This window comes from Bos indicus x Bos taurus, chromosome 5 (genome assembly GCF_003369695.1).
Source record: "Bos indicus x Bos taurus breed Angus x Brahman F1 hybrid chromosome 5, Bos_hybrid_MaternalHap_v2.0, whole genome shotgun sequence".
NCBI classification, from domain to species: Eukaryota; Metazoa; Chordata; class Mammalia; order Artiodactyla; family Bovidae; genus Bos; species Bos indicus x Bos taurus.
The window spans coordinates 64,650,028-64,677,434 of record NC_040080.1 but is presented as its reverse complement, the minus strand read 5'-3'; the positions used below and the strand labels follow the sequence as shown (position 1 = coordinate 64,677,434).

The 27,407-nt window shown below is 52.6% G+C and overlaps 1 protein-coding gene across 3 annotated transcripts; it reads left to right on the top strand.

Annotated features, from left to right (window-relative positions):
- The first annotated feature begins 4,382 nt into the window (after window positions 1–4,382).
- On the top strand, window positions 4,383–27,375 carry CTDSP2 (CTD small phosphatase 2). Of its 3 annotated transcripts, XR_003511164.1 has the most exons (9): window positions 4,414–5,003; window positions 17,976–18,124; window positions 19,699–19,737; window positions 20,178–20,279; window positions 20,850–20,906; window positions 23,035–23,127; window positions 23,250–23,435; window positions 23,624–23,893; window positions 24,292–27,375. XR_003511164.1 is itself a non-coding variant. In XM_027542392.1 (8 exons), exons 1-8 carry the CDS (start codon window positions 4,940–4,942, stop codon window positions 23,747–23,749), a joined length of 816 nt encoding a protein of 271 aa, XP_027398193.1. In that variant the 5' UTR covers window positions 4,383–4,939; the 3' UTR covers window positions 23,750–27,375. The 3 variants fall into 3 exon arrangements, 2 of the variants coding, with proteins under 2 accessions (XP_027398193.1, XP_027398194.1); XM_027542392.1 differs by having other exon boundaries at window positions 4,383–5,003; window positions 23,624–27,375; XM_027542393.1 differs by lacking the exon at window positions 20,178–20,279 and having other exon boundaries at window positions 23,624–27,375.
- The last annotated feature ends 32 nt before the right edge of the window (window positions 27,376–27,407 follow it).

The window sequence follows — 27,407 nt, the reverse complement described above, 5'->3', positions numbered from 1 at the left end:
ATTAGGAGCCTGTTGCCAGCCTCCTCCCAGATAGCAGCAGTGGGAACCGGAAGAATGAAAAGGCTTGACAAATACTTGTGAGGGGAACAGCCACTTGGCTTCAGGATGGATTGGGGAGTGGGGAGGAGTGGGGAGAAGGTGTCTTGGATGACCTCAGGTTCCTGGCCTGGGGAACTGGGCAGATGATGGATGCAGAGGGCAAGGTTGATGAGGAAAGTCATATTTATTGAGCACCTCCAGTGTATCAGGCATTCAGTGCTTCCCATATTATCTCATTTAATCCTCACGGTAACCTGTGAAGTAATACTATTGGTTATTCCCATTTTAAGATGAGGAAACTAAATCAAGAGTTTCAATAACGAAGTAATAGGGTTGGGATGATGAACATACCTGTACCTTGCAGAATGCATCATCCCCATCTGAAGCTCCAGTGAAGTTCCCCAGGCTCCTTTACATAGAAAGTATACCCACTACCACTGGCTCCTCCTCCCCTCCCCAGATCCTACATGTGGCATCACCCACAACTGTTCAGTCAGTGTCACCAGATCTTTAACCCACCCCACTTCACCCCCAGGACTTTGCCCGGAATAGCCAGAGCAGGGCCAAACCTTGGGTCAGAAGGCCACAGGGCTCTGCAACCCTGGTGCCAAGATCCCACCTTCTCAGTTACAGTACAAAACGGAACTGAGACACTGCAACAAATAATCAGAGAAAGTAAGAAAATGGATATGGTCCATTTGTAGTAAAAAAAAATTTTTTTCATTTTAATGGAACATTTCAGTGACATCAGAGGGTCAAGAAAGGTCATCCTTGGCCCAACCCTGTGCTCATTTTCTGTGGGGAAAGGGGCAGAGTTCTGGAGCAAGTGTGCCCCTCCCATAGAGGAAACTTCTCCAGCTGTTTCCCTTTCCCAACCCTGGCTCAGGAACACCCAGGCCAACCCAAGAAGCCATGGGAGGCAGACAGGGGCGGCACTCCTTGGAGCCCCAGCCTCACTACCCGACTCCTTGCACTTGGGGAGTTGGGAGGGGCATTAAGATCCTGTTGCTTCCGGAATGCCTCTCCCTAGCCTTCCGGTGGAAGTAAATTGAGATAAATGGAAGAAACGGGTAGGTGACCTGAGACAGTTCGCAAGCTTTCTCTTGGGAGAATTGTTAGGCCTAGACAGCCCTGGCCTCAGCTAGCATCCTTGAGCCTAATTAAACAGGGCCCACCCAAAGTCACACAGCCAGCAACTGGCCCAAGGCCTAGAGGTAGGTTATGAGACGGTTTGAGGCAAAAGTGAGGCCTCTCACCTCCCCTACACCCTTAACTGTAGGAAAGATGCTCATCATGACCTCAGAGAGCTGTCTGGGTCAAGGACCTGAAATCTGAGGACAGAGCAGTGAGAACCCCATGGCATCAAGAGTCCAGGCCCCTGCCTGTGTTAGGGTCCAGTAAAGCTGCCACTGCCTTTGTAGTTTCTGGAGGCACAAAGGTCCTTACCAGGCCTCTTGGGGACCTTTCCTCATCTAACCTCTCCACCCTGGGTTCTCTTTGCACCGTTGTGCCTCTGGTCTTAGGTCTGTATGTCTTCTTATAAATGAAACTATCTTTGACCTCAGAGCAAGAGGTATTTGAGGGCCATCTACTCTATATCCTTCAGGGACAGCTAGAGCCCTGCACTCAGAAGGCATCCTCAGCACACAGAGATGAAAGCAGTGTGCCTCCAACTGTTGGCCACAACCTGGTAATGGGTCATGAAACCATGACCAGCATCTTAAAAAAAAAAAAGTAGAATAAATAAAGTATCATAGTGCACATACACAGCAAGGGTAAGTATTATCCCAAGAAGCTTTTGTTTCAGTTATCTCACGGTTCAGAATATGTTTCTTGCTGTGGGTCACTGAACTCCTGGTTCAGAGCACTAGTTAAGACATAGACTCAAACAGCAAATACAGAAAGAAAGGCTGCGGGCAGCCTTTCTGTGTCGGGCACTATGCTAGATCCAAAATGAACAATACAGTTTTAATCCATCTGCTGGTGGGGAAGGCAATAAGCAAACTATCTGCAAGAAATGATGCTAAGTGCTCTGAGAGAGTAGGTAAGAGGCTATAAAGCCCTGGTGTGAAAGTGGGTATCTGGGAGGGTTTCCCAGAGGAGGTGATGCAGTCAGAGTTCTTAATAGGAAAAGACAGTGACAAGAAAAAAAAAAAAAAGGAAGGAAGAAAGAAAAAGAAGAAATGGAAAAAACGGTGACTAGATTCTGGTATCTCTTCCATCCTATTGATAGGAAAAGAACGATAAAGTGATAGGTAAAGTGTTAAGATTCAAGTCTTAAAGTCTAAAGACAACTTCTAGGGAGTCACCTGGCAGTCCAGTGGTTAGGACTTGACACTTTCACTGCTCTGGACCCAGGTTCGATCCCTGGTTGGGAAACTAGGATCCTGCAAGCAGCCTGGCCAAAAAAAAAAAAAGACAACTTCTAGTCCTGCCTCCCCTTCTTAACAAACTGTGAGACCTTAGGTGAGTCAGTTAATCTTTCCAGACCCTGTTTCCTTGTCTACAAAATGGGCATATCTGCTCTGTCAATCTCAAAACAGTAAGAGATCAAACATGACAAAAAATGTATGTTAAAGTACTTTGTAAACTATAAAAGGGGGAGGGATTGTCTCCACGGATGAGGAAATGACAGTGTAGAGAGGTGAAGTGTCCTAACACTAGAGAGCAGGAGGAAGGGAGTGTTGGGGGGTAAGGGTGGGCAGGGCAGGTACCCTTCAATCCTCTGTCCTCAGCTTCTGCCTGCACTCCCCCTCCCCTCACTGCAGCTGAATTCCCCACAAGAGGATGGGGGAAGGGCCCCAAAAGGCCCCCTAGCAACCTATTAAAAGATTTGCCTTAAGAATCTTTTAAGGTTTTTATGAACTTTTTCACAATGGTGGGAGGTAAATACATGAGAACTCCTCCCTTTCCCCTTCTTTTAATGAATTAGGATCTACCCAAACTCAGTGTTTAAAGTTACATAAGCATCATTCAGATCTTCTGTACCAGCTTTCACTTTGGAAAAACTGCATTTCCATTAAAAGTGTTATATAAAAACGTTTTATGTATGTATGTGTAGGAACAGAAGGAACAGGTGCACATGAGCACTGTTAAGGCACACAGGCGCTTATGCATCACAAGCTCACCTGTCCTCATGGGGAGCCAGTTTAAGATGTGACCTGCTTGGCAGGCAACCCCCAGTGAGACCTGGTGCATATTGGGCAATGGGAACTACAGCAGGAAGGCCGTCAGCTGCCCCAACCTCCCAGGGGCCAGAGAAATCTTGATCTTCCAGAGAGTTTCTTCCTTGGCAGCGTAAGTTTCATTCATCATAAACTATGGAGGTTGGAAATAGCTCAGAAGTCACTCAGTGCAATCTCACTGGACATCACTCTCCCCAGCCTTGACTTGAACAGCTCCATTCCTCCTAAGGCGCCCATGTCACCTGTGGATAGCTGTAGCTCACTGGAAGAGACATATTGAACTGAAATTTGCCTTTCTGGAGTTTCCACTTCTTGGGAACAAATGTATATCCTTCACCATCTTGAGTCCAGGAGTCACAGCCAGCAGCAAAGTGCCTGGGGCCTAAAACCACGGAGGGAGGGCAGTAAGGGTCCACAGAGCTGAAGCTTTAAGCTTAGAGACTTCTATCCATCTAAATTGAGACTGGTACTGTGGGGGAGGGGGAGGGAAGCGCCCAAGGGTGGATTGAGAGGAGGGGAAGAAGGGAAGAAGCCTTAAATGGGAGTAAGGCTTTGAGCAAAGCATGGCTCCTTAGGTCTCATTTGTAGTGTGGGAGTCAGACCATCCCGAGGTCAGTTCCAGCTCTGATATTCTTAAAGTCCTCGGCCTACTCACACACCACACACACACACACACACACAGACACACACACACGTATCCCTTTCTGGTTTCGGTGGTTGTACTCTTACGTGAAACGAGGGGGCCACAATTCGTGCGCCAAGCAGGAAGTAAAACAACTGCCCGAAACCTCTCTCTCATCCTGGTCCGACCTGACTTATGCTTGGAGGCTTGCTTGGCTACCCGAAGGGCGCAACCATTCCACCGTAAGCGGGTAGAGATACCCAGACAAGAACACCCCGATACAGAGCAAGGAAACGTGAGCTTTGGAGTGTCCTTTTAAGTAGTTGGGAAGGGGGGTGTGGCCGAGGAGACTGGGAGGCCGCAGCCCGACGAGGGGGGAGTGGCCCGGGGCGTGGCCTTAACGTCTGGAATGTTGTTGGGTCCTCGCACCGCATAGTAAGGAGGGGCCCCGCCCCTTTTCTCGGAGAGGGCCAATCGGAATGCCGGAGCGGTTTCAAGTCTCCCCCGCCAGCCAGCCCGCCCGCCACCCCACCCCCCTCGGGGATTCGCTTTTTCCGTAACAAAACTGCAAAGCTCCGGATGTTCCGCAGCCCCGGTGGCTCACAGGTGGAGGGGCCCGGGGCCTAGGACTGTGCTCCGAAGCGGGAAGCGCCTGCACGCTGTAGAGAGGCCGGGTCCAGAGCCTGGAGGCGCGCGGGGGTGGGCGCTGCAGCCGCGGGTTGTTTATCTGGAGTACGGAGGGGAGGGGGGAGCCTGGAAACCGCCCCGTGTCCCATTTCCTCCTCTTGTTTTCGCTCCGGATTCTCCATGTTGGACCCAAACTGAGGAGCCCGGAGCTGCCGCCGGGGGATCGGGGCTGGGGGCACCCGGGAGAGCCGCTACCCGGGTCGCCCGCTCTCCATACAGGCCGCCTCCCTTCCCGGCTCAGGGAGGGAACAAGAGCCGGGATGTGAACAGCAGTGGGAGTCGGAGTCTCGGGAGCCGGAGCCTGAGCCGGAGCGGGCCCCCGCCCAGGCCCCCCAGCCCAGCCCAGCCCAGCCTGTGCGCCCGCGCGTCCTCCCGCCCAGCCAGCCCGGGCCCGCGGGATTGTTAGATGGAACACGGCTCCATCATCACCCAGGCGCGGAGGGAAGACGCCCTGGTGCTCACCAAGCAAGGTAGGGGCAGCAACTTCCCAAAACTTTGCGTCGCCCCCGGACGGGGAGAGGGCTAGCACAGCTCCGAACCCGAGTCTCGGCCCCTGACCTCCCAGGGCTCAGAGTGGGCGATTCCAACCGGTTCCCCTACTCCATCCGCCCCTGCGTCCTGGTGCGCACTCAGACCCGGCAGAGGGCTGCGCCGGGGCCCTGGCTCCCTGCGCCCTAGGGGGAGGGGCGTCATCCGCGCAGCTGTCACCCCTTCCTGCACCCCCTCTCCGGGCAGAGAGACTAAGGGGTGAGCTCTCGAAGCGCGAGTCTACTCGCGTCCATCCTCTCCAGAGTTAGGGGGTGGGGTCGTCACTTTTCCCGCACCGGAGCGCGCGACTGCCCCAGGACTACAAGGACTGGAGAGAGGAGGGGAAAGAGGGGGTCCCGGGCGACCTCGGGCTAGAATGGAGCCGGGACTGGAGTCCAGCACTTCCCAGCCCCACCCCCCAGCCCCTCACCCCCGCCAAAGCTCGGGGTTGCTCAGGCAGCGGGCGGTGACGGCGTCCGGCGGGACTTGGGACCAAGTTCACCGCCCGGAGGCGGGGGCGGCCGCGGTGGGGGAGGGGCTGAGCCCTGGCTGACCGGACCTGGTCCGCCCGCGGCCCTTTGCTGGGCCAGGGACCTCGGCGCGTGGGGCTCTCCCCCGGCGGCCTCCTGCCGCTTTCGCTGAGCAAACAAGCGCGACCCCAAGGCCCGACCGGAGCCCCTCCCTGCCCCGATGCGCTTCCCCCGGGCCGCAGCCACACACACAGAGCCGCGTTTGTTTAGCCCGAGAACGGTGTCCCTGGTTACATAATTCGCCGGATGGCATCAGACCCGGCGTGTATCTGAATCGCGCTGCGAAAAAGTGCGAGTTCTTGGTGGGCAACGGCTAGCGGCCCCCGCCTTCCTGCGGGTCGCGGGGAGATACGAGGTGGGAGTCTCGGGCTCTCTCTGGGTGTGGGTTTGGGGACTGGAGCTTGATTAGGCCGAGGCCCTTCCTAGGGACGGGGAAGGTGGGGGTCCGACGATGGGATCTTTGAGTTTGGTCCTGGAGAAGGCCCCGAAACTCTTTCCCCCTCCCCCACGTTCCTCTTCGGGCCTTGAGGAATGTGTCTGGAAAGAGCGGACAGAATTTCCGCGGGGAATAAAGACTAGAGCTTTTTTTTTTTTTTTTTTCTCTGGAGAACTTCCCAAACTGGGGCCACCTGGCCTGGGGAGGCTGGGGAGCTCACGCTCTTGCGACCAAATTCGGAGCGTCCCTGCTCATCCCTCGATCCCCCAGAACAGGGCAAAAAAGGCCCAGTGCCTTGTGAGGGGCCAGCCCTGGGGCCTCGGTGTAGCCCCACAGCTCCCTGTTAGGCAACATTAGTCAGCAGATCACTTATTTCGGGGTTCCTGGTCCCAAGGAGCACCCCCAACTTGCCTAGAGGCTAAAAAGCTGGCCTGGTGGTTTCACCATTCCCTAATTCCCTTGGTGGAATGCTTAGGGGCGGGAGGTAGTGCGTGCTTCCTGCATCTGCTGGCCTTACTTAAATAAACCTTGCCTACTCAGATCCCAAAGCCCCTGACTCCCTGCTCTCCTGGCCACATCACTAACCAGGCTGCAGCTTTACCCCTCCCCTGGCTGCTCAGCTATGCTGAGGGCTGAAGAGGGGAGGCTTTCTGTTTTTATAACTTCACTCCTGACTGTTCCCGCTCTCTTCCCAACCTCATCTGAGAAAAAGTGCTAGCCAAAAATGAAGAAACGTGTGGATGGAGGATTCCAGAGGGGGCAGTGTTGATGAGAAGGGGAAGAATTGCCCTGGACCCACTCTGGTCCTCCCCTCCTGTAGGGGCTCAGGAGGGTGCCCTCCCAGGGAGAGGACCACACCAGGAGTGGGGGAAAGCTGGACTGCTGAAGAGACAGCTTACCAATAAAAGCTGGAAGTTTCATCCACCAGGGCAAGTGGTGGGGAAGAGAATAGATAACAGCAGAAAGCAAGCAGCTGGCTTCTTGACAGTCTTTAGCTGCTGATGTTGGTTGAATTTTTAAGAGTTACGATTTTCATTTTTTTGTGTGTGGTTTATCGTTCAAACTTATCCCTGGAGGAATCTGACTCCTCAAGCCGGCAGCTTGGGGGTCTCTCTCCTCCCCTGTAATTTGACTGCATTCCAGAGAAGACATGCTTTCTTCCTAAACTGCTTGGGCAAATGGCAACCAGCAAGCCAACTTTCTGATTCCTTCATCCTTTACAAACAAATCCTGCATCTTAAATTAAAAAAAAAAGTGGGGCTGGGGAGCAGATGTTTTCTCTCTCTATTAGAGTTTGGCCCTCTCTCCAGTGTTCTGTCTCTACGCTTCTGCCTCCCTTTGGAAAAATGAGGAAGGAGTACTGAGACAATTTATTAATCAGTACATTTCTAGAAAAATACAAATGGCTCCTTGCTTGGGTGGTTTTTTAGTGAAGTTGTTTGCTGGGTGTTTTTTTCCTTCTTCTTTTTTAGCATTCTGCTCTCAGAGCTTTAAGGCTGGCTGGGTGTGTTGATGATTCAAAAGTAATTACAGTAGGGGAAGTAGAACAAAGTTGCTGAAAGCGTTGATGATGAAAGGACCCAAATTGGACCATCTCCCCAGACAGATGGGTGAAATGGCTCGCTGGTCCAGCAAGGCTAGGGCTGTGTGGAGTACCAAAGTGGAAAAGGAAAGTTAGTATCACTTTGGTTAGAAAAGCACCATTTATGGCAGCCATTGAGGATGTCTCCCCATTGCTGGGAGACTGTGCCTTGGGCTTCGAGGTTAGATGGGGAGAAGCCAAGGAAATAGGTTAGCTTATAACCTCCCCGGGTGAAATGTGAGGGTGGGGCAACCTCTTCCAGAGCTTGAGTGACCCACAGCCCTTTTATGGGAGTTGGGATTGCTTCTGTTTTGTTTTGTGGGACCTGACACCCCTTCTTTTCAGACAGTTGATGGTGATGCTTTGGATTGTCTTCTCACATGTCTTAGCAACAGGTTCTGGTAACTGACCATCCCTAAGAATAGGATCATGGCAGGTTTTTCTAACTCTTCCTTCCTCCCTACAAGGGAGAAATTCTGCCTTATTCGCTCACGTAAAAGTTCAGACACCTTTCACTGTAGTTGTAGCTAGGCCCTTAACTTGAAAAGTTTGGCTTTCGTCCTCAGCTTGCTGCGTGAGCGTCCAGGGTGTGTGTTTATAGCTGGCTCCTCCCGCCCCATGGGTTCCTCTCCCATCCTGGCCCAGCTTCAGCCTTGGCCTCTTTGTGGCCACCAAGCCTCGCTCCTGTGTCTCCTTTGGAGTTGTTGCCCCACCTTGGAGTGGGGTGGGGGCCTGGGTGGTGACTGACACTTGTGTTTGTTCCCTGCCAAAGCAGCCTAAGGGAGTCCTGCTAACTCAGCAACAATGTTTGTAAATGCCCGCCATCCTGGGCTGGGAGTTTGCAGTTCTGCTGCTGAGTCTGACTTGGACAATTTGCGGTGGAGCTGGACTCAGGCATTGCTGTGAAAACCCCTCCAGAGATGGCAGAGGTGGTCGTGTCCCTGACTCCTGTCTCCTCCCTCTCAACTATAGGGGTCTTCAGCTGAATAGAAGAGAGGTCCCTTTTCATCCTCTCAGTGGGACCTTCCAAATCCCTTATGATCACAAACTTTGTTAAAATGGTAAATAGAAGTAAGTTGATGCGCCCAACTTTTCTGTGGAGTTAATACATGTGTTCATTACTAAGCAAGAGAAAGTATGTATTTATATATAAGTATATGTCCCTTCCCCTTCTCAACTTTTCTTCCTTCTAGCTTTTGGGTAGGTTGAGCTATTGTCTTATAGTCTCATCTTGTCTCTCGGGATGGAGAGGGGGTTGGGGAGGGGAGGGTGGAAGGCAGGGGCAGCAGTTAAATTGTTTGGGAGAATTGCTGGGGAGCAGAATTGGTTGCTTCTGGCCTGGGTGCAGATCCCTGCTTTCCCTGTTTACAGTGAGACTTGACAAATCACTTCTCTGTCCTTAGCAACTTAGAGACTTTTCTGTAAAATGGAAGTATTGGTCTCTATGCATATGTAATTCCTGGTACTTAGTAGATGATTGAAAAATGTTAACATTCTTCTTTTTTAGACAGCTAGACCGCCACTCCAGTGTTCCTCCATTCCCTGAAGGACACAGTACAAGCAGCAAAATAATCATGTGGGTTTTATTGTTAAAGACAGGTGGCTGAGGGTCAGAGGGAACACTAATGTGGGAGCTTAAGCCTTCTGGGAGGATCATAGCCTTGCTGCACAGACCCCCTCTGTGCCCCTTTGACACTGGATGGGATTTTTTGCAAGTAGAGTATGCCTTGGGCCTTTTGCTCTTTTTCTGGAGCCCAGGCATCTGGGGTGGGAGGGGGCCAGGGAGCCACACACCTCCTGTGGAGGGTCCCTGAAGTCTAAATCTTCTGAACAGTTGCTCAGTCCCTCAGAAGTGGGTACAGTGAAGACTTGAGACAACTGTATGCTACGTTCTTACTGTCTGCATTCGCTTTAAGAGTTAAAGAACCCAGTGAGATTCATATACATATACATATATATATATATATATATATTTTTTTTTTAGGAAATTCTGGTAACAAGGAGAGAAAAATAAACTGGGATTTTGAAGAGAAATAGATGTTCCAAAGCTATGTCTTTTTCTGTGTTTTTGGGGTAAACCTTGAGAAAGCACAAACAGCCTTAAAGTGCTTCTCACCCTGTCTCAGGCTGGCCAGCTCAGGAAGCACTGCGTTAACTCACTTGTCCTGGGGACATGGGATTGGGTGTGGCCCTGTCAGGGCTCCCTCCCTCTTCTGTAGAGGAGGAACAGTTCCCAGCTGAGATGCAGATGAGTTTATTACCTTGCACATCTTAGGAATGAACTAGTAGAAATCAAAGTGGAGAAAATGATTTAGCACTGGAAGCCTCTCTGTACCAGAGGCCAAGCAGAACAGAGTATCTTTGTCTGGCCAAGTGCCCAGCCCTTCAGGTCTTGGTGTGCCTGAACCAGGTCTGTTATGGCAGAATGGGTACTCCAGCAAGCACATGGCCTCCTGGGCAGGAGTTACAGGCATGTTCTGTTTTATTCGTCAGCTATTCTAGGGGTTAGCCTTAAACCTGATCTCTCAGCAGACCTGCTGACAGCTCCTTTTCTTTCCCAGGTGATCCTTGTCCTCCTTTCCTACCCTACCCCCTATCCCGAATCAGACTTTGCTCTTACTCCCTTTTTATTCAAAACCTCTTTTCATCTCTTTTGCATCCTGTAGAATTTCTCTTTCCCACCCACATAGATCTCAGGGAACAAATGGGGCCCCAAACCCAATGAGAGCCAAGCAGATTCATGAGAACGCTCAGAGCGTGTACCACAGATGTTCAAAAGTGTCTCCTGGGTCCGCCGAGGGGGCTTAGGCCTCCTTCTCAGGAACAAGGGCCTATAGTAAGAGACGGCAGGCTTGGGTCTTTTGACTCCGTGATAGAATAGAGCAAGTACCCCTAGAAAGGAAAATGAGGCTCTGGGGTGCAAGTCCCCTGAAGCCTGCAGAGACACTGAGGCGATGGGATGTGGTGGGGAAAGGGGCCTTGGGTTCTCTAACTGAATCACCCTCCGCTCCTGGAATGGTTAGTCAAGGACCACTGGCAGCCTTTAGACATTGGCTCTTAGCCAGGGACACACATCAGACTCTCCTGTGACACTTACTAAAAATACAGCCTCCACCTGGGTCCTACTGAATCAGAGCATGAGCAGGTGGGCCAGGCATACGTGTGTTCCAAGTGCTCCCTGTGAGTCTGACAGGTGTCCCTGGAGAAAAGCCAGGTGAGCGCAGCAGTGGCCCAACTGCCTGTTTAGCCTTGAGCATGAAGAGTCCCTGGAGGGATCCAGTTTTGCTGTTAACCATCCTGTGGCTCCTAAAGGGGGGTCTGAAAGTTTTCTGAGTGTAAATAGAGTCATGGTCCTCGCTCACCAATAATAATCACAGATGATAGTTAGAGAGCACTTACTGTGGGGCAGGAGTGCCCCAGCCTTTATATCTAGTATCTCACTTAAGCCCCACAGTGACCTTGTGAGGTAGGAATGATCCCCTCTGGACAGGTAAGGAAATCCTCTGCCGAGAAACCAAGCACCTTGTCCATAGGAACATAGCCAATTCGGGGCAGCTAGGACTGACTGAGTCAAGCTTAACCCTGACCCACACAGCCTCTTCTCTGCATTGTGCAGGCCACCTCTCAGGGTACCGGTTCAAGCTTCAGGTGACCTGAAGCCACCTTGTAACTGTGCAGCCTGGCCTTTCCTGATTGGCCTTCAAGCAGACAACCCAGGGTGGTTGTGCCTTAGGCAGGCCCACAAAGCTGTTCGAGTGGCTGAGGTGGGGCAGGTGCCAGGTTTCCTCATGTCCAGCTTAGTGCTGTCAGTGGACATACCAAGACTGCTGGTTGGTCCCACGTGCAGCTAGGCTGTGGGGGGAGCGGGTGAGTGACCCTGTAGGTGGGACAGACTCCCTGGCAGGCTCCTTCCCGTTCATTTGCAGGGGCCAGCCACTAGAGGAAGGAAGGAAGGAAATGGTTGGCCACCCTCAATGAGAGAGAGAGAGTGTGTGTGTATGATTGGTTTTTGTGGAGTCTTGGAAAACGCCATTTCCCAAGATTGGCCCTGCCATGACCTCTGTGTGACCTCTGGAATGGGAAGAAACCTGTGGTCTCTTTCAAAGTGGCTGTTTTGAGATTGAGACTGAGATAAGGGTATGAAAGTGCTTTGTGCTGAAGGCAAGCAGCTGAATTTACCAGTGTATTACTCCTAAGGACACACCCAGACCACCTTGTAATCCACACAGCTCTGTGAAATAGGTAATGTTAGTCTTCCCATTTTACAGAGGAAGAAACTGAGCCCCAAGGCCACACACCTTGTATGCAGTAGAGCCAAAATTGAAGCCTAAGTCTGTGACACCTGTGTCACCACCCTGTTGTTCACTGGTCAGAGGAGAGATGGTCGAGGGTCCCTTGCTGTATCTTGGGCCTTCCTTCTTTTTCCATCTCACTCTCATGCATGTGTCACCTAGAACAGGCTCCATAGCTGGGGAGAGAGGAGGCACTAAGTTCTTCAGGTCTTCAGCAAACCAGGAATCAGGCAGAGCGCCAAGACAAGGGCTGAAACAGCCACTGAGAGGATGTTTGTGTCCGCTGGCAGGTTTCTTTTAGCCCCTAACCTCCCACAGGGGTTGCTCAGCACCTCCTTAGGGGAAGAGGAAGGCTCAAGGTTGGGGGATGGCTTCCAGTCCCCCACGATGACATCTCTGGCCTAGCAGAGGCTGCACACAATGAAACGAGGGCAGGGGCCAGCTTGTGGGTTCTCCTGGGTGGCATCTCATGTCTGTCCCTGCTGCTGTGGTGGGCCATCCGGTCACTTCCTGACATCCACCCAGAGCACCCTGGTATGGGCTGTGTCTCAGCCTGCTCCTGATGCACCTATGAGGAGATGCTCTGGTCCAGGGCCTGTTCTTTCTCCTGGGAACCCCAGCCTGTTTCTAAAATATGTTAGAGCTGCCCGGAAGGGTGTTTTGCCAATAACTCTTATAAAGGCTGACTCTGAAATTGACCCAGTTATCTTGGTCCTGTTTTAGAAGTTGCCAGGAATCCCTTGCTTCCAGGACTGAGTCGTCCTTGACGGAAGGTCCCTGAAGTTGTGGCCCCATGTTGTGATCAGTGACAAGACTGCCGAAGGGGGCCAGGGAAAAGCAGAAGGGGTTGCCGGTGACCGGGTACCCCTCTCCCACCCCACAGTGGCCTGAAGGACCCAGGACTGAAAGAAGTCCTCCTTTCTTAGAAGAGAGGGAGAGGCAGGGAGCCCTTCTGCCCTGACAAGAGCTAATGAAGGCGTCTGTGTAGGCAGGACAGCCCCACTGCTGGCCACAGGGATGGCGCTTGTACAGAACACGCTGGCATAAGCCAAACAGCATGGCTAAAACTTTTTGAAAGTCCATACCGTCAGCTTCACGGCTGCTCTTTGGAACAAGGGGACCTGGCTGAGCTGGGCGAGGCCCCGCCTGCCTTGCCACCTGGAGAGAGCAGTGTCGGCACCGAGGAGCTGGCTGCGCCCTCCCCGCGTTTCCAGTCTTTCCTGTGTGGGGGATGTCGAGGCACCTCTCACCTGGCTCCCCTGCTGACTTTCCTGATGGTCCAAGAGCCCTTCCGTCCACCTGGCGCTTCAATGCCTCTCCTCAGCCAAGGCACGGATGCCCCGTGCTGGGGACCCGGGAGGACTCCGCTCCACGGGGAGCCCCAATCAGATGCGTCTTGGCCTCAGGTCCCAGGCAGCTGGCCAGGAAAGGCCGGAAACGCTCCACACATGCTCCTTCCTCCAAACGCTGAGGGGAGGGAGGCCCCTCTGAGAGGCCATTTTATAGTGATAGCCAGGCGGCATCCTTTGCTGTGGGGGGATAAGAGATGGTGGCGAGAGAAGTACTTTTGAGGGCTGAACCAAGAAAGCATCCTTCTGCATGAATGGGCTTGTTAAAACGCGACAGCCCAAGAGCTTGCCTTCTGCCGAATCCCAGGCGGGTATGTGAGGAGTTCCTTTCCTGGGACACGAAGCTGTGTTGTTGGCAACGGTGATATCTGAGCCTGACCTTCAGAAGGAGGTTAAAAATAGTGTTGTCCTGGCAAAGCCCTTCTCCATCTGTGTGTGTGTGTGTACATGCACACATGTTTGTGCACTAGCTTCTTAAGAGGCAGAGGCAAATAGCATCCCCACCTGGTGCTTCTCTGGGGCAGACATGGTGGACACAAGGGGAGAGGCCATTCTTTGTCTCAAGTGGAATGGCTTCACCTGCTTTCCTGTTGCTTGCTGATGCCAGCCAGGGAGTTTGCAACTGGAAAACAACTTTGTAGTGAACTGAGGAGAAGGTATGGGGTGGTTTTGACTTTTTGAAGCCTGCTCAGGATTGGAGTTCCTCTGGCACCTTTCTTGCTTTCTGTTCTAGAGCTTCAACCGCATGCTGGGGTGGGAGGGCCCATGGGGTTGCCAGGGTGCAGGCGTTTTCTCCTTAGATAACGCGTTAAAACCAGGATGGATTTAGGTTTATTCCACATGGTGCGCCACTGTGCTTGGTAAGTTTTATCTGTCCTTGCAGTCAGGAGTGGTCTTGTTATCGCAGTTAACGGATAAGGAAACTAAGGCTCAAAGAAGGTGTGTGGCTGAGTCGGTAACTGGCAGGGCCTGGACCCCAGCCCTGGTGATCCTGGGGCAGGGAGAGGGGAGGGGGGGCAGTGCCTTCCCCGTTGCCCTTTCTCTTCACATCCTGCCTCAGTAGGAAGCCTGGCAGCAGTGAGTTGAACGGGTGTCTTGGCCTCCCTTTTCTCAGCAACCTGCACACTTTATTCTTAGGCCAGAGGTCCCCCCGTTAGATCAGTGCTGGTCCTTTCTGACATTCAGCCTCAGACCAGAGGTTCGGAAAAGGGGGCGCAGGCGCACATCAGTAATGGAGCTCTGTGGTACCCACTGGAGTCCTGCCCTCCCTCACCGGGGAAACCGTATGCTGTGCAATCCCCCCCGGCCTGTACACCTGCTTGTGCCAGGGTTCCTCTCCTGGGGAGGGGGCGCAGTGCTGAGTGCTAGCTGAAAGGAGTCCTGTGACAGGCTCTTTGACACAAGGCTCAGATCCCACCCTGGGTGTTTCCCCTCACCCTTAAACCCACTCAACACAGTGGATCTCTGACCAGAAGTCCTGGCTCCAGCTTCTCCCCGCCCCCCATTGTCCTCTTGATCTCCCAGAGGTGTCTGCCAGTCAGAGTAGGTGCCAGGCCGGGGTGAGGGTGAAGGGAGCCTTGGAATGGAATCCCAGAGTCTTGTACTGTTTTACCCCTGAACCCCTTTCAGGGACTGCTCAGAAGGGCAGCAAAGAAGGGGGCCAAACCCCAAATTGATCCTTCACCAGCCCAGCCTAAAGAGGAACAGAGCAAACACTTTAAAAGAGATCTTGAGAGTGCCCCACCGCTTCCCACTTGTTGCAGGAATAAATGCTCACGAAGCCTGAGCTGCTGGGGGCCCGACAGAGTAGTTAAGAGCCCTGACTCTGGATTCCGGCAGATCTGGGTTCAAATCTTTGCTATCCTACTCCCTGTGTAACCTCAAGCAGGTTGCTTAACCTCTGTGCTTCAGTTAGCCTTCTATAAAATGGGGGATTAATGCCTAGGGATGGGTTTGTAGTGAGGATTAAATGAAATAATAATGTCAGGTGTCTTATCGTGGGCCTACACATCATTGATGCTCAGTAAACATGACTGAGTTCCAGAAGGACTGAGTGGCTTGTCTCAGGTGCTCAGCTCCTCAGTCTACCCACCTCTCATAAGGGAGCTTGTTTCTAACTCTTCTGGGCCAGTTGCACAGAAGGCTTCCACAGGTCCTGGCTCTGTCGAGCTGACCAAGGCCCTGGAGGCCCCAGAGTCACTCACTCAGCCAGAGTTCTGAGCACCAGCTACTTAGAAGCTGGAGGCCATTGCAGGCTCCGTCAGGAGGCAGCCATGTTAGGGGGAGGCCGAAGAGGCCCTGCTGGATTCTCAGTGGCTTGTTTGTAAAAGTAAGGAGGACGGACAGCCTGGAGAAGGATTGAGGGAAGTGGGGCCCCAGAGGGGGAGGGGTGGAGAGGGGCGTCTGGGGCACTGACCTTGCTCTCGTGGGTCTGGGGTCCCCTCCCAAGGCTCCTCAGCTCTGTGCTCTGCTCCAAGTGCATGCCCTCAGGGTCAAGGCATTCGTGGTCTCTGAGGCCCAGGGGCTGCCTGGTCACATTGTGTTTTTGAGAAGACCCTCATCCCCTGCAGAGTCCGAACCAAGCTGAGGTGGCCCCAGCCCCTCCCCACAAGCTCCCTCTGAGGCTGAAGTGCTCCTGCCTGCTGGGCCTCCCGCAGTGAGAACCAGCGAGGCCTCTCCATGGCCCCAGCCAGCTGCCCCTTTCACCCCCCCTGCCTCCCAGGATTACTCGGCCTTCACAGCGTCTGTCACTAAGATGCTGAGTGCGTTCTTGACGGCTTCTCTTCAGGAAGGGCTTGGGCTGTGTGGCCTTTTAAGAAAGGCTCGGTGCCCAGGTTAAGCCTCTGATTGTGGTTCTGTGTGAAGAAACCATAAGCCAAAGAAAAAGCCATGGTTCAGCTTTGGTCTTAGAGCTTTGTGTCAACGTCTGCTTGAGTCCCTGGGCTTGGTATTGAACGTGGGCCATACAGACAGGTGGAGAAACTGTCCTTTCCCTCTGATTTCTGCATAGATTATTCAGAGTAGGAAAAAGTCCAAGGAACTCTTACCTTGCGGTCTTTAAGTACTGGTCTCTGCTCACAGGTTTGTCTCCTGGACGCAGGGGCCTTGGGCAAGGTCTCCAATGCAGCTTCTTCCTTCGGACCAGGATCCCCAGTCCCTGGAAATCTTGCTTTTTCCACCAGGGCCAGGAGCTCAAAAGTGATATCCAGGTTTTTAGGCTAATCGCTGGGGAAGCCTGAACATGTTCTGAAAGATTGTAAGTGGTCATACCAGTGTCAGGGGATCTGCCTGATCCAGGGAGGGGAGACGGCTAGACTGGACCGACTGGTGCCTGATCTCAGCCTCTCTGTTGAGCCAGAGCTGAGTCAATTGTTCCGGGGCGGTGCTGACTGCCACTTGACTGATGGTCAACAGCCATTTCCTCATCCTTGGTCCCAGGAACAGAGTTTGGTTTTCCCTCCTCTCCAGGGGCTCAGGCAGTCCAGGAACTGGGTGTTAAACGTCTCTTCCATCACTTATATAGGAGTGGCCTCTGAGCAGGTGCAGCATGCCCTCTGAGGACTGAGCCGAGGGAGCTTGGCCTTGCTGGGATGGCGGTTTGGGTACCACCTTGCCTCCCCTTTCCTTTCTTAAACCCAACAGCGCATGGAAGGTTGTCCTCATTACTACATTCTGTTTGTCCCCTACCCTCACCAGAGATGGAGGTATTTCCGGTGCTTATTTTCCTGCATTGGAGTTTGCCTTAAGCCTTAAAGTGGAGTGGGGACCCAGGAGAGCAGGCCTGTGGCCGAGGACCGTTCTGGCAGCGGTGGTGCAGTGCCACCTCCTGGCCACGGTACACATCCTGACTTCCTACTGTGGCTCCAGTTGCTGAAACAGTTCATCTAAAAATAAAAGGAACTTGAAAAAGATTTTCCAAAGTCTGGTTCTGGTTGATCCTGTAACACCTATAGCTTTTTGTATCAGCTTGACCTTTCTGGGGCTGCTTTACCAAGCCTCCAATTAAGATGGCTTTGTATTTCCAAAGCCCAAATTGTCAAGGCAGGACTTAGCAGTTACAGCCTAGAAGCAGGGACATCAACCCAGAACCCAGCGCTGGATGTATGTGTCCCAAGAGAGTGACCTTCTTGTGGTCTTGGAGGAGAGGGAGTGGTAAGGAAAGTGGCTGGAATGTGGGAAGGGCACGGGGTGTGAACAAAGCATGTAAGTTCTTCTTGAGACTGAAGCTGTTCTGCTCTCTAGTCTGGGCTTAGTGCTGCCAACTGATCGGGCATTGAAGGAAGCTGATCCAGGACAGGACAGGAGTTCTGCTAACTTGAAGGGGTCTAGCTCACTCCCTTCTCTAGAATTGGTAGTCTTCTGGGAACTGGTGATAGGGAGGATTTGGGGTTTTGTGAATTCATCTTGAGGGATCCCTTAGTGTGCTGTTACCAAAGTGGATTCTGTACCTGGCCCCATCTTTCAGTGCCCCTTCCCCCACTGTGCAATTAAGAGCAAGTTTTATGCAGCTCATTTCCCAAACCAGGGACTGGGGATTCCTGTGTTTCTACTTTACAGAGATGATGGAATAAACATGTACATTTCACTGTTGACCGTATTTGGTTGTTCACCTTGCCCGTGCCATGTGCCCCAGTGGAGCTTACAGACTAGAGGGAATACAGCATGGGAAGTGGGCTTCTGTGGATGTCCTGTAGCTAATGTCTCTTATCGCTCCCTCCTTTCTAGGCCTGGTGTCCAAGTCCTCTCCTAAGAAGCCGCGTGGCCGTAACATCTTCAAGGCCCTTTTCTGCTGTTTTCGTGCCCAGCATGTTGGCCAGTCAACCTCCTCCACTGAGCTCTCCCCCTACAAGGAGGAAGCCAACACCATTGCTAAGGTAGCTGGATCCAAGGTGGTGTGGTGCCAGCAAAGATGTGACTGCCATGGGCGAGAAAGGGTCAATGTAACCATAGCAGGAGGGCAAGCCAGCCTTGCCTGCGTCAGATCTCTGACCCAGAGGAGGCCCTTCCTCTGTCCTTTCCATCGTGGGCCATCTTCTTCCTGTTGATTCCCATTTGTGGTGTGGGCCACCTGGATGTCCTTGTGGTTTCTGAGGGCCCCTGTAATCCAGATCCTTCCAAGTTCCTGGAACTGTCCAAGGCACTTTGCATATGTTGTCTCATATGACCCATAGCAGCCTTGCAAATAGACTCAAGGATTTCAGCTCACAGACATGAAAACTGAAACCCAGAGGGTATATGTAGCCCTGAAGAGTTATTGGTTGGTAAATAGTAGTATCAAGGTTTGAACTCAGATCTCTCTGGCTGTAAGTCCTGTGACTTGTTTTTATTTTTAACTAAGCAAAGATAACCTCCAAGTTATCTTTCAGGGAACTTTCAGGGAACCAAGGAATTGAAAGTCTGTCATATTTCTTGATAACCCCTTGCAGCACTCTGACCTGTACCTGTTAGAGACATTTGGAAATATGTAGGGTGTCTTTGATTCTCATAATTACCAGAAAATACATCTGGCATCTCAGAGGTGGGGACAGAAATTATTCTTTCCCCCTAGGCCATTGGTATTTCTTTCTGAACCACCAAGTTTTAGCTGTCCTTCCTCTCTTTCAAAGCCAGGCTATAGACATGAACTTCACTATCCAAAACAGGGAATGGTTCAGTGAAGTACAAGGTGACAGTATTAACTGAACTGTTAACTTTTACCAAGAGTTCACAACAATGTGGAAGTGTTGAGTTGCAACATTAAGTCAAAAAGCAGAAAGGAAAATTATGTATCATAAGGGGGAAAGACTGCTAAAACAAGCTTGAAGGAAATGCAGTAAAATGCCAACATTGTTTCTCTAAGTGCTCGGATTTTCATTTTTCTTCAGGGTTTCCATTAAGATCACTTATTTGCTACAACCATAACATTTTTATTATTAGCCAAAGGCAGGAAAACGGTTCTGATCTCTCTGCACTCTATCTCCCTTCACATTTTAGGACCACAGTATGGGTTCACATCGGCTTACTTGTGTTCTGTAGGGGCTCAGCGTGTTCACACACACACACACCCGCCATCTATGCCCCCAGCGGAGAACATAGGGAAAAGACAGGTTCTCAAAGAAAAGCCTGGTTTCTGGACTAAGCAAGAGGCTAAGCCTCTGTAATAAGGGGTTCTGGTTTGGATTCTGGCTCTGTGCACCTGCATCAGCTGCGTCAGTTCCCTGTTCCTCTGAGAGGCAATGGTAGCCGAGCTCAGGGACGCTGCCTTCTCCATCCTTCATCAGGCCTAGTGCGGAAGGGAGACTTGGGCCCCTTTCCTGCCCAGCTCTGAAGGAAAGTCACTTCTGTTATGTCAGGGTTTTCCAAGGGGCTGGGATCTTAGGGAGAAGATTGCCCTGCAGGGCTGAGTGGGCTTTAGACGGCCAGGAAAGGCATTAGTGGCTGGCACTGACCACCTCCTTTTCTCCCGTAGTCGGATCTGCTCCAGTGTCTCCAGTACCAGTTTTACCAGGTATGTGACTCTGACAGGGCAGGTGCTCAGAAGCCCTGAGACCCAGTGAGCCCTGCTAACCTCATGTGGTGACATCCTGAGTCCTTGTATCTTGCGGGCTAGCTCCCCACCTGGGAAGCTGTTTGTCCCAGACATTTGCTGACGGCCCACTATGTGCAAGGCATTAGATCGTTGAGGGGACAGCTGGCCTCCACCCTGTGGAGCTGATCACCAGCCCTGGCTCCCTCTCCAGTATCTGGATCACATCACAGTCCCTGGGGAAGGCTGAAGCAGGGAGTTAGTCTCTACTTTTTCTCCTCTTGGTCTTCTAGTGTCACCTCTCTTGGGTTGAAGTGGGGGGCATCTTTCGTCTCCTCAACGGGCCTAGCTCTTCCCAGAGTTCTGTTGAGGGAAAGTAATCTTTCTTGGTGGCAGATTCAGCACCTTGGCTCTGGTTTTAGATTCCAGGGACCTGCTTGCTCCCAGAGGTGACAGAGGAAGATCAAGGAAGAATCTGCGTGGTCATTGACTTGGATGAAACCCTTGTGCATAGCTCCTTTAAGGTAACGTGGCCTCTGGAGCCCTTCCTCACCCATCTGGGGCTGTCCTGGGAACCTGACTCAGGTGCCATGAATTGGCCTAAAGTTGATGCTGGAAGAGTGATTAGAGACAGGAGGGCCGGCCTCTGGGATTTGGCCACACTGGCATCGCAGATACCTGGAGGCCACTCCAGAGAATGTTGAGCGGGAGCTCCTGCTCTCTCTGGTCACTGCCAACAGGCTGCAGCTGCCCCTTGTGGCACAGGAGCCACCAGGGCTCTGTACAGGGCAGGCCCAAAAGAGGGCTACGGGCCACGAGTCAGACTTGGGCCCTGTCCCTGTCTGTCTTATCAGGCCCAGAGACTCTCAGCTCAGGTAGAATTTGCAGGTGGTGGTAGGTAGAGAAAACCAGAAGGGATATTGCAGCCTGTACTGGGGTGAGAGCCACTTAGTGGGGCGGCAGGAGCTTTCTAGAGCCTCTGAGATCTGACCCTCCCTCCTCTTCCCAGGGGACAGGCCTTGGCCAGGACTGGGGTGTGGCTGGGCTTCTTGTCTCTTCTCATGAGCTGACTCATTAACTCCTCTGCCTTTCAGCCAATCAACAACGCTGACTTCATAGTGCCTGTAGAGATCGAAGGGACCACTCACCAGGTAAGTACTTCCAGGCCCAGGGGCCCGGGGTCCTCCGTGCCTCAGGGCTTGTGTTCCATCAGTTGATCCTTTCCTATAACTTCAGTCTCTCCATTTTTATTGGTACCTTGCACACTCAAGGCTTTCTCATCTTAAAAAATTCAGCCCCCCAGTCGCCTCAAGTTGCCATTTTTATTCTCTTTGCAGCCAAACTTTTTAAAAAACAAGTATTATTTAATAATAGTAATAGCTATCATTTACTTACCTGCCTTGCCCCTACTGAATGTGACCAGCACTGTTAATGCCTTATTACATTTTCTCTGATCTGAAGAGTTGGTGTCTGCCTGTTACAGGCAAGGAAGCCAGTACTGGCTGTTTCCTTTCCTCCCCTGCCCACCCATTCCATCTAGCTGGTGAATTTTCTTCCTTCCCAGCTCAGGCATCTCCTCCTCTGTATCTCTTTATGCAGCTCCATCCCCTTGGGTCCCTACCCTGGATTCAGCCACAATAAATGCTCAATACACATCTATCAAAAAACACTTGATTCTGAGTAAGAGCAGACTCTGGCCCTGTATAACCGTCTCAGTCCAGGGTTAAGGATCGGTAGTGTTGATAGTCAAACAGAAGAGTTACTTGTAGGGAAATGGGGCTTGAGGTTCCCATGGGTGGTCATCACTCTCCTATGTCCATTAAAAGTTCTCTTCATCCCAAGACCCTCCTCCCAGCTGAGGTGCTCCGCCAGGCCTAGCGCCAGATTCTGCATGGCAGCCCTTTACAGTCTGCTTGAGGGCTTCCCTGGTGGCTCAGATGGTAAAGAATCAGCCCACAATGCAGGAGGCCCAGGTTCAACCCATGGGTTGGGAAGATCCTCTGGAGAAGGGAACAGCAACCCACTCCAGTATTCTTGCCTGGAGAATCCCCATGGATAGAGGAGCCTGGTGGGCTGCAAGTCCATGGGGTTGCAAAGAGTTGGACACAACTGAGCAATACACTTGAGTATATAGAGATGTACAAAACTCACAGAGAAGACAAAGGCATATCTTGAGAGAGACAAACAGTGAACTCCTGGCTAACAAGGAGAGATGTGAATAATGGAAAAGGGATGCGATTTAAATGATTTGGCGGTGGGGGTAGTAGTGGGGTGTCTACGTGCAGAAGTTGGGTTTTCAGCAAAGAGTGGTGAGAGGATGCCAAGCTTGATGAGTAACCAGGAAGGAGAGAGGACCTGTTAAAGAAACGGCAAACGAGAGGAGGCCCAGTTGTGGACACCTGGAGCAGAGGGTTCTTGCTGCAGAGCTGGGAGGGGTCTGGTGAGTGATGGCCAGTCCAAGACACCTCCAGGAGGAAGAGTCATAGAGGCACATGCTCTTGAGCAGGGAGAGACGGTGGTAAAAAGAACTTTGAAGGGATGGTTCTAGGAGCACCTAAGTAGGCTGGATGGGAGGAGAACACCTGGATGGGGGCAGGGACGTAGCAGACCCATGAGGGACACGCACCCAGGGAAGCTTTCTGGCCATGATGTACAAGGTGATGAAAGGTGACACGAGGGGTGGGTGGCTGGCAGGAGCAAGCACAAATGGGTGGGAGTCACTAGGGCAAGATGCTGCGGGGTGTTGATCTGTGGTCACGGGAGGGGAACAGGCCACTTTTCCCCTGGTGCCTTTCAGAGAAGCTCTGCAAGGGAGGGCTTGAGGTTTTAGGAAAGATCTGCGACCTTGCCTAATGGGGACCTGGACTGACTATCCTGCCAGAACCAAGGATAGGAAACTCCTGCCGAGGCTGTGGCTGGATTCAAGTAATCCAGGATAGGCTGTTTCCATCTGTGAGGCCTATTCTTGATTACTTGTTTCTGGAGGCAGCTGATGGTTCACCACCGGAAAGAGATGGCTCCTGGGACCTGAGGTGTTTTTGTTTGTTTTTGAGCTGGGTCAAGGTTGAGACCACCGAGCCAGCAGGAGCTTGGTGAGGAGGTGATGCTAGTGCCCCGGTCTGTGGGGCAGAATGTTGCTGTCCGGGTGGCCCAGAGGCGGGGCTGTGGGAGTGTGGACTGAGCCAGTTCTCCCACTTGCGCAAGTGGTGACAGGGCCTGACGCGGCGCAGCTTCCCCCTCACAGGGTCACCTCCAGCAATCTGCTCTGCTTCCCCTCAGGTGTATGTGCTCAAGAGGCCATATGTGGACGAGTTCCTGAGACGGATGGGGGAGCTCTTTGAATGTGTTCTCTTCACTGCTAGCCTGGCCAAGGTATTGGGGGCAGGAGGGGAGCAAAGAACCGGGAGCAGGGGTGGCAGCCCCTTGCGGGTCTGCAGGAGGCCACGGGGAAACTAGGACCGCATCCACACAGAAAGCCTCCTCTCTCCTCCCAGTATGCCGACCCCGTGACGGATCTGCTGGACCGGTGTGGGGTGTTCCGGGCCCGCCTGTTTCGTGAGTCCTGTGTGTTCCACCAGGGCTGCTACGTCAAGGACCTCAGCCGCCTGGGAAGGGACCTAAGGAAAACCCTCATTCTGGACAACTCGCCTGCTTCCTACATCTTCCACCCAGAGAATGCAGTGAGTGTTCCAGACACACCCACACAGCAGGGCGTGGCAGAGTCCCTGTCCTGAGAGCCGGGGGAGGGGGGAGGAGAGGGAGGGTGGTGAGCTGTGGGCTTTACTGGAGGAGCACACCAGCCCAGGTGAATGGCCAAGCTCCAGGGGGCTCCGGGACAGGGAGACTTAGGCCCCCTCTCGCTCCCCAGGTGCCTGTGCAGTCTTGGTTTGACGACATGGCGGACACTGAGTTGCTTAACCTGATCCCGATCTTTGAGGAGCTGAGCGGAGCCGAGGATGTCTACACCAGCCTGGGGCAGCTGCGGGCCCCTTAGCCTTCCCTGCTGCCAAGCCACGGGCATCCCAGTAGGGGGCTTTCCTACACTGTGCCTTTATGATCAGCTTGACAGAGTGGAAGCTGGAGCATCTCACCAAATGAGGCCTGGAAATAGACGTGATTGGAAAGAGCGTTAGGACAGGTTAGATGCCGAGTGGGCAAATATCAGACCAGTGATACCCAGAGCTCCCTGCTCCCTGAGTTGGGTTCCTGAGATGTGAGTGAGAGTCTATGTGCGTGCGTGTGTGTGTGTGTGTGTGTGTGTGTGTGTGTGTCTTGCCTTGAACTGTGGCCCCAGGATATAAGCGTTTCAGGTTGGGGGAGAAAGTGAAGGATCAAGAGTCTCCTCGAGTTAGTCTGTCTCCTCTCCCTTCACCCTGAGAGCCACCGAGCTCCAGGCATGAAGACTGTTGAAGGCTCCATTGCCAAACCTATGGCCTTTCCTCAGTCTTGTAAGGTTTATGCCAAGGAGAGAGAGGGGTCAGGGGCTGCCTTCCGGTGCCCCAGGCATGCATCTTTCTGAAGCCTTTCTCTTGCCAGCTGCTGCAGACAGAGAAACGACATTTCTGGGAAGATGAAAGCTTGTTTCCAGAACTGGTAGCCCCAGTGGCAAGTCCTGTGGCCCAACAGCTGCCCTTGCCTCCAGCTGAGTGCCTGACTCGGGTCCTGTCTGCATCTCCCCAAGGCCTGGGCACTGGGCCTGCCTTCCTCGCCACCTAGCCATAGTCTTGAACCTGTGGGGAAGGAGGTCTTCTCCCTGCCCTGGAAGAGGACAGATAACTGATTTCCGTTCTTTTGACTCTGTTTTAAAATTCTCTTTCTAAATACAGAGTGTTGAGCTGTTTTGTTTCTGACAGAGCTGCAGTCCTGGGCCTGAGGTGAATGTGGGAGGCCCCGGGGGTGCGGGGATGAGCAGAATCCCCAAAGCATGAATGTGTGTGTCTCCTTGGCTTATAGGGCAGCTGAGTTTGGGTCTGTGTCTCTCGGTCTGCTCTTCAGGGAATCTCTGCTGGTGCTGCCACAAGGACTTTGTTCCCAAGTCCGGGAAGGGCGCTCAGTGTCCCACCCTCCTGTTCCTGGGCAGGGCTCTCTCCTCTCGTGTCTTCCCCCAGGGCCTGGCCTGTGCCGAGTGTCTTCATCCCTCCTGGATGGCTGGCTGGCACTTTTTCTCTCCAGAGCCTCAGGCACACTTGCATTTCCTGGGCGGAGGGGCTGGGTGTTCTCTGCGTTTAGTTTGCCAATGTAACACACATGCGCCCTGCCAACAGTAACAGGTGTAAGTGAGCTCTTCACTCACCTGTGCTTTGCGAGTCTCTTTGCTTTCAAAGTTTCTTAATAGTGCAATGCTTTAAAAAAAAAAAAAAAAAAGCCACAAAAAGGAAGTTTCCCCAGGATGGAAAACAAAAGAGGAAGAGCTGCTGTAATCGGGAGCACAAGGGGCCCCCCAGGGGGAGCCCCACCTCAGCATCACTGCCTTAACTGTGGTCTCCCCTCCCTCCTTCAGGTGGGAGTTCCTGTCACCCCTCCCCCATTTTCCCTGGAGGCAGGCGTCACCAAGCATTTGTAAGTTGCTTCAGGTGCGAGAAGACTGCCCACTCAGGACTCTTCCCCCATTGTCCCTTCCGGTTCCCACACACTAGGCCAGTCTGAGGAGCTCACCAGGACCAGGCAGCGGAGCAGCAGCTTGGGCTTCTGGCTGCCCAGTGTCTTCCTCTGGCATGGTGAGGCCTTGTCTTTCACTTTGTTGTCCCATGAGTGGAGTAGGGCCCTCAAGGCATGTATGGTCATTTCCCCAGCATCATTTCCTGGTGCCTGTGGGATCCTGCTTCATGCAGGTAGGGAAAGAGGGCCCCAGGGCTGGCCAGGAACCACATCTGAAGAGAAGTAGGAGCTTCGGATTCCAAGGCCCTGGCCTAGGCCTCTCTCCTGGTATTACAGGGGGGCCTCTCTCCTAAGCCCCACTCAAAGGGTTAGACCTCTGGCCAGATCTGCCATGGGGTCCAGCCAAGCTTTCTGACTAAACAAGCAATAAGAGGCTCTAGGCTGACCCGGTTCCAAGGATCCTTTCTGCCCTCCTTTGGGTCACCTGGTCTCCAGAAAGAGCCAGTGCCACCCACTTTCCTGTCAGGCTGTCTGAGTGTTCCGAGGGATCATGACCAGGGCCCAGGATGACCTGGTGGGAGTGTCCCGCTGCTGCTGCATGAAGCCCAGCTCCGCAGGCCTGTCTCACCAGACCCCTGCCCCGCCCCCTGCGGTTCCTACCAGAAATGCCACACCCCCTCCCCCCACCCTTCCCTGGAGAGGTAGCTCAGCCAAATATAAGTCTAAGCAGGGTCCATCCGTGTGGACCAGAGCCAGTCTGAAGTCGTTATGTGCTTTCTGGTCTCCAGTTTCAGTGTGTTAGGGGCAAGAGATGATTGAAAAACTTGCTCCTTAGAGGAATCAGGCCAGACTCAACTTGGGAAGAGGGCAAGATTGCAAGAAGGAGCCAGTTCACCCCAGGATCTGTTTCAGGGTTTACTACCAGCCCTTCCTGTTTGAGGCTGGCCTTTGGGAAGCAATAGGCCACCAGGCCTGGCCAACCCCAGTTCAAGCCATGCCAGGAATCTGCCCACCTGCCAAGTTCAGTTCTTTTAAGGTGCCTCTTCAGGGACACAGAGTGTCTCTCTGATTGGGCTTCTAAATCAAAAGCCTGATGTTCGTGTCCCTCTCATAGGGGGAGCTTTGGACACAGGACCAGTGTGGAAGGGTCAGGTAAGGGTCTCCACTCTGCACATTGTAGAGGGGACCCTTTGCGGGCCCATGGTCCCTCACTAAAGAGGTTGAGGTAACTTGCCTTCAGTTAACCTGGGACCTTCTGTTTAATTCCCTCCTGCCTCCCAAAGATTTGGACCATTTTATAAATGTATAAATTCACCTCTGTTCTCAGTGGCCCCGAAGCTTCCCTGTGCTAACAGCATGGGAAGTCTAAAGGCAGTCATTCCCTGGGAAGTGAGTCCCGCTCTGTTTTGCAACCATACCCTGTTCCTGAGGAGGCCTCATTCAGTAAGGCAACTCCCCATCCCCCGCCAAGGTTGTCTTGCATTTCCCAGCCAAGTCAAGTGTCTACAGAAGGTAAACCTGTTTTCCCCTTTAGGTCTTCATTTGGTTATTTGTTAACTGTTGTCCCTCAGTTGCCTTTTTTGTAAAATGAGGTTTTAGTTTTGTCTTCTAAAAAAAAAAAAAACACCGGTAAATACTTGCATTCAAGCCAGGGAGGGGAGGCAGAGGTCTGGCCCCCTGCCACATTCTCTTAATGCTGTGGGGCATGCCCCTGGAGCAGACTGTCGTCTTTGGGGCCCTGAGCTTCTTTGCTTGTAGTTATCTCAGATTTGACCTGTCTCTGTTGTGCCGCTCAACCCCCTTCAAGACGCCATCTGGAGGGTCAGGGAGGTCTGCCTCCCACTGTGACTGGGCTCTGGGGTTCTGACCACCTTGCTTACAAGTCCATAATTTGATAAATTTGTTGTATTCAAAAACTTGAAATGTAGGATGCCATTAAGTGTCTGTTTATATTTTTGAAATATTTGTATTACTTACAATTAATGAATAAAAGTGGGTTTAAAAAACCCATCCATGAATGGATGCTGTCTCCTGTCCCTGCTCTTGTTCATTCG

Coding starts and splice junctions, on each gene's coding strand:
- CTDSP2 (XM_027542392.1), top strand. CDS start 4,940: ATGGAACACGGCTCCATCATCACCCAGGCGCGGAGGGAAGACGCCCTG. Junction 23,128..23,249: donor TCACTGCTAGCCTGGCCAAG/GTATTGGGGGCA, acceptor CTCTCCTCCCAG/TATGCCGACCCCGTGACGGA. Junction 23,436..23,623: donor TCTTCCACCCAGAGAATGCA/GTGAGTGTTCCA, acceptor CTCGCTCCCCAG/GTGCCTGTGCAGTCTTGGTT.